Below are 19,328 nucleotides of genomic sequence, written 5' to 3'. Positions count from 1 at the left end.
TCCGGCGAGCCTTTCCTGACTCTGCACAACCACCCGTGACCTTGGGCGAGCGAGGAAGCGAGTGAGCGCCGCCTTGCCCCGCTCCTTCCCGGTAGCATCAGGGCAATGCTCAGGTTGGACTTTAGAATCGAAAAGGGTGTGAGGGAACTGGACTTGGGAGCTTCATAAACCGGGGAGAAGACCCAGAAGCAAAGAGCGGTTCATTTTCTCTTCTCGAAGCAAATCCTTCTAACTCGTTCTGGATGGGTGGGTGAGGAGGGAGAATGAGGAGGGAAGGGAAATGTCTGCCAAAGACTCTAGACAAAGCGTGAGAACTTAGAGGGCGAAAAGCGGGCTTGACTGAGAAAATCGGAAGGAGAAAGGCTGAGGGCGGACAATCGAGCTAAAAATAGAAACGCATCCTCCACAGGACTATTTCTTTCCAGCTCCACCCTGGAGCCGGCAGCCGGGCCAGTAACTAGGCCCCGCGCAACAGCAGCGCGGTCAGGCTCGGCCCCGCCTCCCCGGCCGGGTGACTGAAGACAGAGGCGCGGCGTCGGGCACGTGACGTCAAGGCGCTCCCCGCCGCCGCCGCCGCCGTCGGGGTTTTCGCTGACGCACAGACCCCGCCCCCTCCCTCTTTCCATCGCGGGGCGGAGAGAACGCGTCAGTCGGCCGGAGCGCGGACCTGCCTGCATCACCGTTTGGGGCTCCTAGTTCCCGGGAGCTGCAGAGCTTCCCCGGCGGTAGCGAAGCGACGGACAGCGCCGTTCGCGGGCCCTTGCGGTCCCCGGGCTTAGCTGCGCGTGCCCCGCTCGTCCTCGGAGTCAGCCAAACTCGAGGCTGGTGGAGGTGTGAGGCGACGACGGGCGAGCGTAGCGAGCAGCCTTAGCCGCTGCGGCCTTCTGTACTGCTCCCTCCGCCCCCTCCTCCTCCGCTGCTCCCCCCACCGCTTCCCTCCCCCCACTTCCCGAGCTCCGGCGTGTCCCGGCCACGCTCGGGGCTGCAGCGGGAACAAAGGAGGACTCCGCGGCGGCGGCGGCGGCGCCACCTCCGCCTGCGGCTCCAGCCCGCGGCGGCGGCTCTAGGGCTTCCGGCTCGCCCCTCCCGGAGGGCTCGGCCCGGTCCCCACCTCGCCGGCGTCGTGCGCGAGCCCGGCTCCCGCGGTCGAAGAGTAAGTAGCACTGGGCTAGGGGAAGGCGTCCGGCTGCTCGTGCCGGGCCGCGGGTGGGAGTGGGGGACTAAGCGCCGCGAGCCGGCGAAGCCCGAGCGGCCCACGGATGGCGGCGTCAGGGGGAGGGGAGCCCGCCTGCCAGCTCAGGAAGCACAAAGACGGAGGCGGCATCCTGTCGTCGTGACCGGAGGCCGGTTCCCTGTGCCCCGGACTCGCTCTCACACGCACGGTCGGAGAAAAAAATGCCCGGCGTGCGGCCTCGGGGAGATTCGAGCTCCGGGCCTCGCTCAAATCCGTCCCGGCCGCCTTCTGCGGTGGCGTCCCGCCTGGGCCGCGGAACCGGGAAAGACAAAGAGGCGGTGGCGATGGCCGCGCCCCCAACCCCTTGCCCGCCGCACCCCCCTTCTCCGCCTCCTCCGAGGAGCGTTTCAGGGTCGGGGGTCGGGGGTCGGCGAGGCACCGGCAGGGTGAGGGGCCTGCTTGGCCTACGGAACTGCTGTTCTGCATGACTCAGTGGTTTTTGGAGAAGGCCTTGCTGGGCTTTCCTGAACGAGGCCTCTGCTTGGAAGGGCATGGGGGTAGGGGTGGAGGACCAGTGGGATTCGAACTTGTATTAAAATCCCCTGGAACGTTGGGCGATAGGGACTTATCTCAGTTTTACCGAGATTGCTGAGTTTCTCGCCGGAGATCCTTTTCATGAAGGAAATGGAGCACCTTCCCCTTTGTTTCGTGCATTTAGGCTGATGAACGTGAAATATTTTGCTTTCTTTCCACGCACTCCGTGGATATGTGTTTTGGGAAAAGGCCTGGGTTATCTTTATTGACTGAATGTTTGCTATTAATCTGGTCTAAGAACACAGTAGTATGTAGGTCATAGAGCCGCTGTTCTTTAACTTGGCCTTTGGCTGATTTACAGACTTTCTTAAAAAATTAAACGAATCATTATTTTACTCCTTATTTTTAAAGTAGGGATTCAGAACTGAATTGGTGAAAATACTGAAATTTTATTTTTTCAAGTTTTCTTCTAAAAATGTCCCCCTCGAGAGATGTTTAAACCTTCCCTATTTTCTCTCTCTCTCTCAGGCTCTGTATTAAGCCTGAAAAGGAGCCTTTAAAATCACAGTAATCTTCTCCATTTGGCAAGAGGGAACGAAGATCTGGAGAGTAAGGGCTTGCCCAAGGTCACTGGCTTAGTTAGAGGTAGATTAGAGACTAGAACTCGTCTCAACTCCGGGTAGGGTGACGATTCTTAACGTCTTGTGCACCTGAGAGAAGTAAATTCACACAGTTGTAAAAGCCTTTTTTATTCATGTTTGAGGCTGGAGAATTTTTCAGTTACCTGCTCCTGTCTTTTTGGGTTTTGTTTTTCAGCTATGAATTAGAGGAGGCCGCAAACTGTAAAGTATATATATACACACACGTACATTTCATCCTATATTTGATAGAGCTGACACAATGAATGCTCAAGTTTCTAACAACTTTATTAAAGATGCTAAGTAATAACGGTATTGTATTTTTTTCTAAAATACAAATAGGGAAATGGCAACTTATTCCCCACACCCACCTCAAAATTGCCACTAAACAGGAGGGTTGTTTCTACCTTTGTGCTCTCTTCGTTGTGCTTGGATTTTACAAACAACTCTGACCGTTTCGTCTTTGAGTGATTGGTGATACTTGCCTTTCTGATTTGAGATTGTTCTCCTTCCCTACCTCAGAAAAAACTAACAACCTTAATGGCATCTTTTTGTTGTGTTTGCTTATTATATTAGGTATACAAGTGCTGCATCTTTAGTTCTTGGGGTTGTGTAGGAGTTGGCAGGCTCTGAGATATAAATAGAAGCTGATTTCAGAGGCCCCTGTTGACTAGGCTTTATGTGAGAGCCTCCATCCAGCTCAGCCTGTCACATTGCAGCCTTGTGACAGGCTGAAGCGCCCGCCCATGTGATCTAAGCTTCTGAGAAATATTAAGGCAAGCTGTGCACTTGTGATGGCATTTAAAAGCTGCCTTTCTAGGGGGAGAAAAGTCTACAAGATGAGAAGCCATGTATAAGACTAATGTCCTGTTATCTTCTGTGTCTCAGTTTGGAGGCTATTTATGGTAAGTTGAAGGTAGATGTGTTTCCTGAAAAAAGTTGGAATACTTTGCATGTGAAATCATTGGTTAAGATCCCCACCCACATTTATATAAACAAAAGATTTTAAGAATCAGGTTAATATTAATGTAAGTTGACTTTTAGGCCAGTTTACTCTTTAAGCCACTTGTCAAATGATAGCAAAAGTTAAAAATATAGCAGGTAAGCTAAAGCATAATTCTTAAGAGGACTTCCAGGAGTGGCCGTCCTTTTTGCATAGGGCAAAGATTCACATATTTTGCATGGTGAGCATGCAAATAAATGCACAATGCATTTTTTTTTTGCACGTTATACTCAAAATATTAAAAACTCAACTGAAAGTGTTTATCAATAAACTTCGTAAGTAATGTTGAAATGTTTACACTACCCTGCTCCAAAATGAGTCAGCTAAATTCCACTTACTATTTAAAGAGATGGTGTTAACTAAATTAGTACTGTTGTCTGAAGTAAGTTGCAAATATTGGTCAATTTCCATGCAAGCTTCATTGGCTTAAAATATTTTCAAGCTTGTAATATGTCTTTTTGCTAACAAAAGGAAAGATTACTATCATTTAAATGGTTGGGGGAATAATTGTCAGGATTCAGGCCACATCAAATATAGTCCTCTTTCTTTGTGTAATTTTAGTTAAAAGTGTTAATACTTGTTAATACTTTATGATAACTCCCTAAAGAGTGTATTCTGGTTCCTGCTGGTTGGAACAAGCAACATGAAATTATAGGAAGTAACAAGCTCTAGCTGGAAGTACTTTCCTATATATACCTGAAATGTTCATAACTTGTAAGTCACCTCTATTGTCAACATTTAGGTACAGTTAAATGACAATGACCGGAATTATTACAATCTCCCTTTGATAAAATGCCCAAATAAGCTTTCTTTACATTCATACACAATTTAAGGTGACATGGAAACCTTTTCAGGTTTTTAAAATTTTTTTCTTAAATATTTATGTTCTCTTAACTCAGCAAATTTTACTAAATTTAGCAAAACATTACTGTATTTGTGTTAATTTTAAGAAGGCTTCTGGAATAGCAAGGTTATATTAAGTTATTTCTGGTAACCTAGCATTGAATATTAACCATTATTAAAGATTGTGTATATTGCTTTACTTTGCTGTCTTGAAATTGAGCTTGGAAAAGTTTCGTTATTTTCTGGCACGAGGAAGACAAACGCTTGTTACAAGTTTTAATAGAGTTGTTGGTTGAGAAATCTGTGGCTAATAATTTGTGCTTTGCAGGTTTCTAGGCACTGGCTTTAAAGTATACTTAGACCCAGATTTCACATGTCAAATGTAGAACAAAAGAAATTTCCTAGGCAACTGACCCCTGAATTCTTAAAGAGCTTCACTTTTGGTGCCGGGTAACAGGAAGAGCTAGATGATCTACCAGCTCTCTTTCAGTGTCCTATGTGCTTCAGGTGCTGCAGCATTTTTAAAGTACCCATGCTCTGCCCTGCAGCAGAATTGACTTAATTACAAGGGCCCAATATGTTCAGGTGTTTTAAGAAACCTTTAGAGCTGCATCCACATACTAATAGCTTAAAGAACCACTAGTAGATATGAAGAGTCAGTTAATTTTTGATGATTTGAAATGATCTGCCTGTAGTGTAGGAGAACAAAAAGTGATTTAAAGATACCAGTTAGAAAAATTAATTTAAACATAAATTAAACAATGGAAGGGTGACCTTTTCAGGAATTAAACAGTGACAGGTGAAATTTTAATGTTTAATGATAGAATTTTTTTGTCCTAAAAATGTCAAGTCATGATAGATCATTGTTTATCAAGCTAAAACAGTTCCTTTCATGTACTTTGTTTTATAAAAGCAACAAAACATTCATAATTTAGCCAATTTTAAGGATTAATAACACAATTTAGGCCTTTGTTAGAAACAGTGTTTAGAAATGACAAAGATAAATGATGACTATTGTACTAATTTAGTGATTGTATGGTTTTTTCCTCTTCTTTTTTTTTTTTTTTAAACTAAATTCTGGTTTCTAAAATTTTGATTTTGTTCTGTTTATAGCAGAAAAATGGCTCAGGAGACTAACCAGACCCCAGGGCCTATGCTGTGTAGTACAGGATGTGGCTTTTATGGAAATCCTAGGACAAATGGAATGTGTTCTGTTTGCTACAAAGAACATCTTCAGAGGCAGCAGAATAGTGGCAGAATGAGCCCAATGGGTAAGTTGTTTCCAAGAAATAACGCATTTGAAGAACTGGTGACCGCAAAATATACAACCAAGAATTGGGGCCTCAAACTGAGAATCAGTGCTGAAAGTCCAAGGAGAGAAGACCTGAGAAAACCTTGAAACTTAAAGCAACAACCAAGTACTTGGAATGACTGCATGAGGAATGAGTGACATCTACAAGCATCTTCTAGCTTTTTCTTTTCAGTTTTTGAGGTTTTATTGGCTATGACTTTTTTATTTATATTTTTTGTTGTTTGGATATCACTTAAGTGTAAGATTCTGCAGCACAGTGAAAAAGTGCGTAAGTCACTAACCTAATTAAATGCAAGTATTTGTTACTTATTAATAGTTTTGATAATGAGTGTTTCTAGTGTTGCTTCATTTCTTACCAATCCTTTTTTTAAACAGGAACAGCTAGTGGTTCCAACAGTCCTACCTCAGATTCTGCATCTGTACAAAGAGCAGACGCTAGTTTAAACAACTGTGAAGGTGCTGCTGGCAGCACATCTGAAAAATCAAGGTAAGATTAAACATTTCTGAGTATTTATAATAATGCAGGGAGGAAATAAAGATGACTGACATAATTATGAATGTTAATAAATAATGATGTTGTGTTACAACATACATATTACATTATAATAAGGATGTTAATACCTTAGATGCCTGCATGTGTTGCACAATTGGGGATTCCAGTGTCCTTTAATATATGATCTTCTAGGTCATTGAGTAAAGATGTGTATAATAATGCACTGCTGCTGAGTAGCCTCAAGGATACTGTGTTGAAAATGCTGTGCTTTTTCTTGTAATTGAGCTGTGAAGATTACAGAGAATGAGGCTCTACAGATTATTGCACTGCTACATGAGGCATTCTGGCAAAGTTGTCCCTTTTGCCTTTAAATTACAGGCACAGCTAAATATTTTTAGTTGCCTCTGATGGAACACTGTAACCTTTACAAATATGCAGGCTTGAATTGATGAGCCATTTATCAGATTGGTCTCCTTATTCTCAGACATTTGTGCTGGGCATCCTTTTTAGAGTATTTAGCTCCATTTGATCACGCTAGAAATTATATATATTGAACTAACAACTTACTATCTCACCAAGTACCCTTAACATCTTTAAAAATGTTTGCTTGAACTCAAATAGAAATATGCCTGTGGCTGCCTTGCCTGTAACTCAGCAAATGACAGAAATGAGCATTTCAAGAGAGGACAAAGTAACTACCCCGAAAACAGAGGTGTCAGAGCCAGGTATGGTTTTTATCTGATTCTTTAATCTCTGTCCATCCCCTGTTAGCTTTGCACCTACACATCAGCACTTTATCATGCAAAGGCTGGAAATGTCAAGAATTTAATGAATTTAGAAGGTAGGTTACCATTACATTTTAGAAGTATCTAAACATTAAAGAAGGTATTGTGAAACATTAAAGAAGAAATTATGAAAGTTGAATTGCAAAGCCATGGAGAAAAAAATAATCAAAAGTGTTTAGTCTTGGATATTGTCAGTAGTGCAGGAAATACTCAAACAAAAGAACATATTGAACACTGAAACTTTGAAGATGAAGTTTGAGATCCCTATGGGAGTTTAAAACTCAGTGTGGAATGGCATTTTGGTTTTCATTAAATAGTGACTTGAGTCTGTGCTGAACTTAACATTAAAGAAAGCACTTCTGGTTGTGCTCTGTTGTCAGGTCAACTTTTTTACTTTTCATTGCTAGACCCTGGAACCGTGATTTGCATACTCTGGTGGTGCACATAGTTGGTTTGATCAATTCATTGTTTCCTAGTATAGTGTTGACTGGGACACAATGTTAAAACCTTTAGTGAGAAAATAGCGTTGAATATATAATCTGCTTTGGAAGCTTGCTTTTGCTAATATTACATAGCCAAGCTTATGTGAACCGTATAAATCTTGACTGATAAAGCTAAGGTGAAAATTTTTATGTTGGGTGGTTGAATCCATATTTGGTATTTAAAGTTCCATCCTTATGATGAAAAACTGACTAAATTAGTGTTGTTCCGTTTCATTTGTTTGTTATTTAAAAAACAAAATCTTGGAACAGTACTCTTTTGGATTAGATCTGTAACTATTTCTGTGCATTTATTATTTTCTTCACCTGAATGCACTTTGCTGCTCTGCCTTTTCTGTATTAGTTTTCTTTTTTTAACTACCCCCACCCCCACCAAAGTCTTGTGTATATTTTAAGAACCACTGTCCAGTTTTCACATGTAGCCAGGGAAATGGCTGTCACATCCCCTAGACTATTCCACAGACTGTCGACACTTCATTATACCATCACGAAAATACATTAGGGTTGCCATGGTAGATTGTTAGGAATAAGTAAAATAGCTAGAATATTACCAGTGGTCTCATATTATACTGTTAATTTCACTGGATATATCACTAATGTAAATGAATTCTAAATTTGGAAAGGATTTCAGTAAGTTGTTATTAAACCAGTTGGTTTGCTGTAGAGTTTGGATTTATACTGATAGCATTAATGCTGGCCTATTGTTTAGGCAGTAATTCTAGTATTATATGCTTCAATTTGCTGTTCTTGGGATTTGGACTAATACTAATTTTAAAAAGGTAGGATTAAATTTTGTTTTAAATAACCTGGAGGTAATATGAACTTACAGTTTTATCTGCAGTTTTATCTTTATATTGACAAATTCTGTTGATGTCATGAGTGAACTTAAAACTTAGACCCCTTTTACCTGGAGAAATGGACTTTTTAAAGTAGGTCCTATCTCTCAAGTATCACAAAGTAAAGCTGTGCTATAAAAATTTTGTTTTGCCTATGGAATCCTTAAGCTTCACAAGTATTTATATTGTCCTAAAGACAGTGTTTGCTAATCTTCAAAAGAAGGTTTTTTTCTTTTTCTTTTTTTTAAAAAGGCTTCCATATTTTCTGCATAAGACAATATAAAGCACTTTTTAAAATGATACAATAATTGTGAAATTTTAGAGTCTGAGAGGTTAATGATTTGGGTTTTACTTGTCAAAATTTACTGTTTATCTACAGTTTTTCTTTTAACTTTTCAGTATAAAAACAAAATGACTTTATAGCTAAGTACCTCAGAAGTTGGCAGCCTTATTTGCTGAGTATTAATGAACTTGAATCTGCCCTAATTAAGAAGATTGCATTTTGGTGTTTGCAGTGTGGAAACTGAGCAGATGACCACATTTCTCAGGTTTTTAAAACCTAGAATTAGGATTTTGTTAGTCCTAAAGTGAGTTTAATGGAATTTGAGTGGAGTGATAATAAAGTGAAAGACTGTATTTAAAATACATGTTATATGTTTTCTTTCAAGAAGGGCTTAAACATTTTCATGAGGAGTCTTAACTGTTGTTTTGTTTTTGACTTATTAGATAATTGTCAGCCAAACAGTTGACAAACTTCTAATTTTTATCCTTGTTTTTTCAGTTGTCACTCAGCCCAGTCCTTCAGTTTCTCAGCCCAGTACTTCTCAAAGTGAAGAAAAAGCTCCTGAGTTGCCCAAACCAAAGAAGAACAGGTGTTTCATGTGCAGAAAGAAAGTTGGCCTTACAGGTATTCAAGAGCTTCCTGGTTACTGCCTGTGGAACTAGTCAGTCTTAAACATAAAACACCCAGCTTTCAAGAATAGGAAGTTTCCACAGTAGACTGGAAAGGGGACAGTAAGAAGAAGTTGATTTGCTTTCCATTGGTCTCTCTAATCCTATGAAACCCTTTCCTGACTTCAGGCCTTCTGAATTATTTTCCTTTATAGGATTAGTAAAACTTAATCTCTTGATTCTTTGCTTTGTCTTTCTGGGGGAAAGATAGTTGAACTAAACAGTAATCACCTACTTTGAGCCAGACACAAAATCTTCTAGATACTTTTTAATTATTTCCTTTTAAATCTCAGAACTGTATGTGGTTGTCTTCTACAACACATTTCCTTCTACAATGTGTGGAAACATTATTAGTCAGTGTATAGTAGGAAGGCAATGGCACCCCACTCCAGTACTCTGGCCTGGAAAGTCCCATGGACGGAGGAGCCTGGTAGGCTGCAGTCCATGGGGTCGCTAAGAGTCGGGCACGACTGAGCGACTTCACTTTCATACATTGGAGAAGGAAATGGCTAACCCTTTCCAGTACCCTTGCCTGGAGAATCCCAGGGATGGTGGAGCCTGATGGGCGGCTGTCTATGGGGTCGCACAGAGTCGGACACGACTGAAGCGACTTAGCAGCAGCAGCAGGACTAGAATTTAAATCCAGTTCAGTCTGACTCCAGAGCTTTGTGATTTTTCTACTGTGTTTGATATCTACCAGAGTTTATGGAAGATAGTTACTTGTATTTCTCGCCATGTCAAAAGAGGTTGAAAACACTTTGACAATTTAAAATGACAATTGGTTTAATGTTACAGAGAATCATGAAAATCTGGTTCCTTTTCTATATTGACTTTGTTTCTTCTAATTGCTATAAGTTCCTAAATGACTCTGCTTCCTTTTATATGTACAGGGTTTGACTGCCGATGTGGAAATTTGTTTTGTGGACTTCACCGTTACTCTGACAAGCACAACTGTCCATATGATTACAAAGCAGAAGCTGCAGCAAAAATCAGAAAAGAGAATCCAGTTGTTGTGGCTGAAAAAATTCAGAGAATATAAATTACTACTTGTGAAGAGACTGATAATTTGTTTTTATTTTAATATACCGTAGGAAAACATTAAAGAGCAGATGCATGGCCATTTTCCTTTGATGTTCTCCAGAGTTTTACTTTACACTTGTCTGTCTTATAATTGATATTTTAGGATGTTTGGGTGTTTGTTACAGGCAGAATTGGATAGATACAGCCCTACAAAATGTATATGCCCTCCCCTGAATAAAATTGGATGAAAATCTGCACAGCAAATTGAAATACACAGATAATAAGGACAAAATTTAGTTCCTTCGTGCCAAACAAAATAACTGAAATACCTATCTGCATGTTTGCAGCATATCTGCCTTTGGGAATGTAATCAAGGTATAATCTTTGGCTAGTGTTATGTGCCTGTATTTTTTTAAAGAAATGGTACACCAGAAAAGGACTGGCAGTCTACTTCTACCATAGTTAAACTTCACCCTGTTAATTTCCACATGTTCCTTGGAAGCAGGAAGAAAGCTATAAAAAGAATCAGACCTTTCTATGAAACCAGTGTTCGGTGCCATATGTAAGCCTGGTTAATTGGTGTTCTAAAAACTGTCAAATAAGACACTCTGTGAAAGGTACACATTGTTTAACTGGTTAAAGAGTAAAATGCATCAAGCCAACAGGGTCTTGAGCTGTCTTTGAAGCTTATTATGCTGGCCTGCACCAGACGATGTCTGCATTACTCATTGCTAAAAATGTTGTGTAGAACAAAACTGCACTAGGATTAATTTATTTACAAGAAGAAATTAAAACTCTACGTTTGGTTTTCACATACAGCAGCTCTTTGGAGTAACATGCATCTGAATTTTAAGTTGCAAAGGTATCTGAATAGTTAATTTTTCATGTGCATATTTTGTTGAATGTTTTGGTTCAAGAAAGAATGTTTAAAGCTTTTTTAAAGACTTCAGTTCTTAATGTAACTGTACCCTTCTGCATGGAAAATCATAACCAACATGGCTGCAGTAGACTTCTTAGTGGTATCCAGCACCACTTGCAGAGGGCTGCTTTATATTAATTGTACTTGGGTGTAGGACTCTAGTGTTCTTGGGTGTATTGCATGGGCTGCATTATCTACAGCATTGTACAATAACAACTAGAAGAGGCAGTATACTTCACTGATGCTTGTCTGGTAATATCACTTCTGTGTTATAATGGAAGGTTTTTTGTGATGTATGAAACTTGTGTTTTTTATATATAAATGAGTATAGTTAGATTAGTGTCGTGGTAATGCCTGTTTCATCTGTAAATAGTTTTAAGTATGTACACGAGGCACTACTTCTGATTTATTGCAGTGTTCAGTCTTAGTTTTTACTTTTATTCTTAAAGCATTCAGTTTTGCTTTCAATTTTATGTACCTTAGTTCTAAAGTTAGATCTGCAGATGTGTACAGATAGTACATATTTATGTATTGCACATAATCATGCTATTCAGCATTGATGCTATATTGTATTATGTAAATAATAAAAGCCATGTACAGAGGGAGACTTTCCACTTGTTTATTGGGTTTTTAAGCCATAGTTAGATATCCTAAAGGGGGATAATTAGGAAATGTTTGATATTGAACTTTAGTCGTATTTATAGACTTTGCATGGCTATATTATAAATTTTTTTTCATTTCCATCCCTAAACATTCACATGAGAACCATGAGATGAGTGTCAAACATCTCTTATGGTACATAATAGGCAGTTTAATCTTGAAGACATGAATAGGCACTTTTAGGATCAAAACAGTGTTAGAATTTAGGTCAGTTATTCCATCTATCTCCCTTTTCTTTCTTTTTTTTTTTTTTTTTTGCTTTATAAATGGCACTTTAGGCATTACAATTGGTTTATAGCAACTGGCATAGTTTTATTTGGGGTTTGATTCTAATGTTGAGATGGTCCCATGGGCTTGGTCTTTGCAGGTGTCATGTGAGATAACAAAGAACAAGAGCTAACAGTGGCATGTTGACTTGGCCAATGCAATAATAGCTGAAGCCAAAAAGCAGAACCATTACATCTCAGTGATGGAGTTGGAAATGGAAATATTCAGTACTTACTATGATGATTCGCTGCCACCTGTCACAGTTCTCTGCTGCTACTTTTGCTTCAGGTGAGGGGATATGTATACTATTGAAGTATGAGACAAGGATAGTGTCTCGAATTATGAAGGATACTGAATCATAGTTGAGCTAAAAATTGTGGTGTTCGAAGGCAAACAATTTTTATTCAAAGTTTAAGACTTTGTTTTCCTTCAGTGCTACCTCTGTAAACATTTGCTTGGTAAGTTTTTAAATCTTCAGGTTTTGAAATCCAAGAGGGGTATATTGGGGACAAAGAAGACTTAGATGGAAAGATGACGGACCCTTAGGCTTCACTTGTGTGTAATGGCCTTTGAAATAAGTAGCTTGAGATTATGGTAATGTTTCCATAATCATTTCTTACGTGAAATATTTAGAACATATCTGACTTAAGGATTTGATTTGTCAGGAGCATCAGTTGGGGAGAAGGGATCAAAGTGTGTAAGGTAACTAGGAAGATTCAATTGTACCAGGACTCGGGTATTCAAACCTGAAAGTTTCTCAGGCAAGATTATATATAAATGGGCTTTAACTTTGAAATGCACACTGACATAAAGCATTTAAGACTAATACCACATTTCTCCTTGCACTTTGTACATCCCCACCCCAGACATGTTTTGACAGTGATGATATGAATTACCTATTTAGCCTAGGGATAGTCTCTGTATCATAGCTCTTTTCAGTGGGCTTTATCTGCAAAACTAGGGCCTATGGTTTGAGCAGAAGTGGTTTTTCCACAGCATAAAATTGCAATATAGGTGAAATGACTTAATAGTTAAGATCATGGACCCTAAAACCAGGCTTCTTTGTCTGTAAGTAAGGATAAAAATACCTGGCACTTAATGTTCCATATTAAATTTTTTAAGGACTTAATTTTAGGTTCACAGCAAAGTTGAGAGAGAAGTGCAGAGATTTCCCATGCACCCTCTTTACCCACACCACATACATTGCTGTATTACCAACATCGACCACTAGAGTGATAACATTTTGTTACAGTATGAACCTATATTAACAAAGTCCATAAATTATAGTCAACCTTTGGTGTTTTCTGAATTTGCACAAATCTATAGTGACAAATCCATCATAATATACAACTGCCAACTACTGACCTTTTTACTGCTGCTATAATTTTTCCTTTTCCAAAATGTTATATGTGGAATTGTACATTACATATCCAACCTTTTCAAATTGGCTTCTTACGCTTAGTAATCAACTTAAGTTTTCTTCATGCCTTTTCATGGCTTGACAGCTCATTTTTTTTAGTCTTGAATAATCCATTTTCTGGATGTGCCATAGTTTATTCCATACACCTACTGAAGGATATCTTGGTTGCTTGCAAGTTTGGGCAGTTATGAATAAAGCTGTTACAAACATTAGGAGATTTGTTTGGAATTAAGTTTTCAACTTGGGTAGGTAATATATAAGAATATATATTTGGTTTTGTAAGAAATCATCAAACTCTTCCAAAATGGTTGTACGATTTTGTATTCCTACAGCATTGAAAGAGTTTCTATTCCATATCTTCACCAGCATTTATCAGTGTCTGGGTTTTGGCTGTTCTGATAGGCGTGCAGTTAAATCTCATTATGGTAACTTGAATCTTTAGTATTAATTTGCAATCTGTTTATCTTTAACATGGTGTCTAATAAGCTCTTTGGCCCAGTAGTTTGTTTTCCTATTTTAAGAGTTCTTTTCGTATCTTAGATAACAATTCTTTATCAGATGTGTCTAGCAATCTGTAGTTTGTCCTCGGGTTATTACTAATTTTAATATCCTAGAGTAATGACTTCTAGAACTTGGAAAGAAAATTTTTTGATAATAGGATTGGTTACATTAAGTTGTATAATGAAAAGGTAAAGATCTGTAACTTTCAGTTTTAAGTGATTAGAATCATTCTTTTCAGTTGCATTAAATCAAGTTCTTTGCTAAGAGTGGGCAAAACTCTAAGTAATATAACTGCATATTAAGCATATTAGTTATGATCGTATTTTTTGAATTGGTAATATATTCTCAGGGTTTGAAAATGAATTCATTGATACACATTGAGAAACAAAGCATCTTTCATTTTGTTGCATATGACCCATTCCAAAGATAAGTTTTAGGTAACTGTCATAACTTAGAAAGTTTATCTCCTCTGTGTCATGTAAATTTTTGTGTACAGAGACTTAATTTGACTCATTTGCTTAAATATTTGAATGCAAAGTTACAGTGAATTTTGTTTATAAATTTAGCTTATAATTTTGGAGGGAATGATGGGTGTGGTTTATGATTGATTAGCAGTAAGATTATATAGCCTTAAACTACGTAGAAAGGTTTCCATGGGCAAAGCAGCGTGTTGTTAACAAAAAGTAATTTTAAATTTGATAAAACAGTTTCTTATGTTTGTACAGTCTGCTTTAAAGCAAATGTGCATATACAACAACACAGAAGTGCTGTTTAATGCTTATTACTGTTTTCAAACACAAACTCTGGATTTTAATTCATATAAAAGCAAAGAGCATTATTTTGTGTTTTTCCCTAGGGTGCATTTCTGTTCTAGAAGTAAAAGTTAAACCACAAAATGGTTTACATAAATGTAAGACTCCATTTTGTTTACAATTAAGTACTCTCTCCTTTCTGGGATAAGTACTGACTTGTGATTGTACCTCACACGTGATACTTAAGTAAACAGCAAGATGACAGAAGGTATATGTTACTTTCTAGTTGGTTAATAGTCTGTTGTGAGTATATTTTTTGCTGACAGTTTTGATTGAAACAGTCACCACATAACCTCAAATTATATACATCTGAAACCATCAATAACACACCAAGGCTGTTCAGGAATTCAGTTGAGTCGCTCAGTCATGTCCAACTCTTCGCAACACTGTAGACCACAGCACACCAGGCCTCCCTGTCCATCCCAACTCCCGGAGATTACTCAAATTCTTATCTCCATTGAGTGGGTGATGCCATCCAACCATCTCATCCTCTGTCATCCCCTTCTCCTTCTGCCTTCAAACTTTCCCAACATCAGGGTCTTTTCCAATGAGTCAGCTCTTCGCATCAGGTGGCCAAAGTATTGGACTTTCAGCTTCAACAGCAGTCTTAGCAATGAACACCAGGACTGATCTTTAGGATGGACTGGTTGGATCACCTTGCAGTCCAAGAGTCTTCTCCAGCACCACAGTTCAAAAGCATCAATTCTTAGGCACTCAGCTTTATAGTCCAACTCACATCCATGCATGACAACTGGAAAAACCATAGTCTTGACAGACCTTTGTTGGCAAAATAACATCTCTGCTTTTTAATATGCTGTCTAGGTTCAAAACTTTCCTTCCAAGGAGTCTTTTAGTTCATGACTGCAATCACCATCTGCAGTGATTTTGGAGCCCAGAAAAATAAAGTCAGCTACTGTTTCCACTGTTTCCCCCATCTATTAGCCATGAAGTGATGGGACCAGATACCATGATTTTAGTTTTCTGAATGTTGAGCTTTAAGCCAACTTTTTCACTCTTTCACTTTCATCAAGAGGCTCTTTAGTTGTTCACTTTCTGCCATGAGGGTAGGGTCATCTGCCTATCTGAGGTTATTGATATTTCTCAGCAATCTTGATTCCAGATTGTGCTTCCTCCAGCCCAGCGTTTCTCATGATGTACTCCGTATATAAGTTAAATAAGCTGCATATAAGTTAAATAAGCAGGGTGACGATACACAACCTTGACGTACTCCTTTTCCTATTTGAAAACAGTCTGTTATTCCATGTCCAGTTCTAACTGTTGCTTCCTGACCTGCATATAGGTTTCTCAAGAGGCAGGTCAGGTGGTCTGGTATTCCCATCTCTCAGAATTTTCCACAGTTTATTGTGATCCACACAGTCAAAGGCTTTGGCATAGTCAATAAAGCAGAAGTAGATGTTTTCCTGGAACTCTTGCTTTTTCGATGATCCAGCAGATGTTGGCAATTTGATGTCTGGTTCCTCTGCCTTTTCTAAAACCAGCTTGAACATCAGAAAGTTCACGGTTCACGTATTGCTGAAGCCTGGCTTGGAGAATTTTGAGCATTACTTTACCAGCGTGTGAGATGAGTGCAATTGTGCGGTAGTTTGAGCATTCTTTGGCATTGCCTTTCTTTGTGATTGGAATGAAAACTGATCTTTTCCAGTCCTGTGGCCACTCCTGAGTTTTCCAAATTTGCTGGCATATTGAGTGCAGCACTTTCACAGCATCACCTTTTAGGATTTGGAATAGCTCAACTGGAATTCCATCACCTCTACTAGCTTTGTTCATAGTGATGCTTACTAAGGCCCACTTGACTTCACATTCTAGGATGTCTGGCTCTAGGTGAGTGATCACACCATCGTGATTATATGGGTTGTGAAGATCTTTTTTGTACAGTTCTGTGTATTCTTGCCACCTCTTAATATCTTCTGCTTCTGTTAGGTCCATACCATTTCTGTCCTTTATTGAGCCCATCTTTGCATGAAATGTTTCTTTGGTATCTCTAATTTTCTTGAAGAGATGTCTAGTCTTTCCCATTCTATTGTTTTCCTTTATTTCTTTGCATTGATCGCTGAGGAAGGCTTTCTTATCTCTCCTTTCTATTCTTTGGAACTCTGCATTCAGATGCTTATATCTTTCCTTTTCTTCTTTGCTTTTGGCTTCTCTTCTTTTCACAGCTATTTGTAAGGCCTCCTCAGACAGCCATTTTGCTTTTTTACATTTCTTTTTCTTGGGGATAGTCTTGATCTCTGTCTCCTGTACAATGTCACAAACCTCCATCCATAGTTCATCAGGCACTCTATCAGATCTAGTCCCTTAAATCTATTTATCACTTCCACTGTATAATCATCGGCCATTTGATGTAGGTCATACCTGAATGGTCTAGTGGTTTTCCCTACTTTCTTCAATTTAAGTCTGAATTTGGCAATAAAGAGTTCATGATCTGAGCCACAGTCAGCTCACAGTCTTGATTTTTCTGACTATATAGAGTTCCATCTTTGGCTGCAAAGAATATAATCAATCTGATTTCGGTATTGACCATCTGGTAATGTCCATGTGTACAGTCTTCTGTTGTGTTATTGGAAGAGGGTATTTGGGAATTAGGGTAAAAGTCTACTCAGAAATGAATAAGAAATCTTTCTAACATATTTCTTAAATTTTAGTTGAATGCAAAAACTGTTTACAAAACAGCAATTACTTGAGCACTTACTCTTTTAAAGTTAGGAATCAGCCAGAAAAAATATAAACAAACTAGCCTAGATGAACTCAACTTGAACACCAGCATCTTGAGTAATTTGTGTGTATGGTGGTTTAGTCACTAAGTCGTGTCCGACTCTTGTGACTCCATGGACTGTAGCCTGCCAGGCTCCTCTCCGTGGTATTCTCCAGGCAAGACTACTGGAGTGGGTTGCTGTTTCCTTCTCCGGGGGATCTTTCTGACCCAGGAATTGAACCCAGGTCTCCTGAACTGCAGGCAGTTTCTTTACTGACTGAGCTATGAGGAAAGCCCTAATTTGTGTGTATAACCCACAGCAAATTAAAAAATAATAGCTAATTCTTACTATGTTAAAAGCTTCTGTTCTTTTGTCCCCTCCTCATTACTAAAAAAAAATGCATTCAAACATGCAAATTAAAATACCAAATATGATTTCGTTTCTTTAAGCATTTCTTAAAAAAAAAAAACTTACCCTGATGTGCTGGTTCCATGTCCAAACCTATGAGAAAAGTACTTCCTTACTAGAGTGATGTTTCTTAAGGTATTCCTCCCCTAAACATACTTCATGTGCTTAGAAGTATCACACATGTACTAAAAATAATTGGCTTCTAATGTCTTGTACTAAACAATGCTGTTGATGTAATTCTGTAAAAATTATACTTAAAAATTTTAAAATATGAATAGTTAGTATGCTCCCCTACCCATTAGCCTCTAGCATCTATGTTATTTAAGTGGCTGCTAAAATTATCCATGTTTGAATACTTTTAATTACTAGCTATTCTGTGGCTTATTTGGTTGGCATGAAAATGAGATTGAATATTCGAGATAACCAGTTTTTTCGGTGACTAGATTATATATCAGGTGACAGAAACATGAGACTTAGGAAATTTATCAAAGTGATAACACCTGTTAAAATGCAGTCAACAGGCATCAAGATATGCATTCATATTCATGCATGGCCCTTTAGCAGTCAAGAAATGGGCATGTTAATTGGGGTTTTTGATTAAAAGAAGGTGAGGCTTTTAAAGTTGATGAAGAGAAGCACTTTTTAGTTGGTTAATTGGAACCAAGAATTTTCTAGACTCTTAAGAAAGGTATTTTTAAGGATCCTAGTGTTACAGCTAACCAATGATCAAATCTGCCCAGTGATGTACAACCCTTGGAAAGACCCCATACTGTATTAAACATAATATTTAGTATTGAGTCAAGCATTTCAAACTTTGCAGTAAAGTTACCTTGTTCAGTGTCATGTAAAGCTTAAGGACCAATGGCTGCTTTTTTAATGAGCTGGATGTATGACATGTAGAAGAAACCAAATAAAACAGACCTATTAAAATTGTTACAAAAGGGTTCTCATAGGTTTTATCTGGAAAGCTATGTCATCCTTTACTGAGAACTGAGAGGAGCCAATAAATTATGTTTGACACTGAGCTTCTCCCTATGTCTGAGACATGCTGTGTGAGCAGGAATAGTGAAGCATACATCGTTTCTGCTTTCAAGAAGCTTATGATGTACTATATTAGGTAAGAATGACCTCAATTACTACATTGGCCATGTTGATTCTATAACTGAGAATGTATGTTTGAGTTTTAGAAGGATGAGTGGTTAGAATTAATGTTGGATATCATCCAATATATATCATTACTTGAAAATTTGTTGTAAGTAGAAAGCAAATTTTTCATTCCAAGGTGGGAAAACTGGAGTAGGTGGTGGTTAGATAATAGCTTTAAAGTCAGTTCAGGTTTGTGACTGAAAAAGTGTGACTCTGGAAAAGTTACTTAATCTTGAGTAACTGAGTACCTTCACCTGTGCAATCTTTAAAGATTAAAGTGAGATTGACTATAACAGTAACGTCAAGTAATGTTAAGCACATTTTAAGTGCTTAATACAGATTCAGTGTTTCATAGCTATACTTACATAGCTATATTTGAGGCCAGATTCTGA

The 19,328-nt window shown here is 38.7% G+C and overlaps 1 protein-coding gene across 2 annotated transcripts; it reads left to right on the top strand.

The window, feature by feature from the left end:
• The first annotated feature begins 662 nt into the window (after positions 1 to 662).
• ZFAND5 (zinc finger AN1-type containing 5) lies at positions 663 to 11,613 on the top strand. 2 transcript variants are annotated; one of them, XM_019966068.2, is made up of 6 exons: positions 663 to 1,153; positions 5,306 to 5,463; positions 5,880 to 5,991; positions 6,619 to 6,722; positions 8,900 to 9,025; positions 9,960 to 11,613. In XM_019966068.2, exons 2-6 carry the CDS (start codon positions 5,313 to 5,315, stop codon positions 10,106 to 10,108), a joined length of 642 nt encoding a protein of 213 aa, XP_019821627.1. In that variant the 5' UTR covers positions 663 to 1,153; positions 5,306 to 5,312; the 3' UTR covers positions 10,109 to 11,613. The 2 variants fall into 2 exon arrangements, with proteins under 2 accessions (XP_019821627.1, XP_019821625.1); XM_019966066.2 differs by lacking the exon at positions 663 to 1,153 and adding an exon at positions 3,167 to 3,251.
• Positions 11,614 to 19,328: the final 7,715 nt, after the last annotated feature.

The sequence above is a fragment of the Bos indicus genome, chromosome 8 (genome assembly GCF_029378745.1).
Source record: "Bos indicus isolate NIAB-ARS_2022 breed Sahiwal x Tharparkar chromosome 8, NIAB-ARS_B.indTharparkar_mat_pri_1.0, whole genome shotgun sequence".
NCBI lineage: Eukaryota > Metazoa > Chordata > Mammalia > Artiodactyla > Bovidae > Bos > Bos indicus.
Note: the sequence above shows the minus strand (reverse complement) of the source record. Positions and strands in the feature narration are given on the sequence as shown.

Bases quoted from the DNA above. Each gene is read 5' to 3' on its own strand.
- ZFAND5 (XM_019966066.2), top strand. From the start codon at position 3,196: ATGTATAAGACTAATGTCCTGTTATCTTCTGTGTCTCAGTTTGGAGGC. The intron at 5,992-6,618 runs GTAAGATTAAAC...GAACTCAAATAG, and splicing joins AGCACATCTGAAAAATCAAG to AAATATGCCTGTGGCTGCCT. The intron at 9,026-9,959 runs GTATTCAAGAGC...TTATATGTACAG, and splicing joins AAAGAAAGTTGGCCTTACAG to GGTTTGACTGCCGATGTGGA.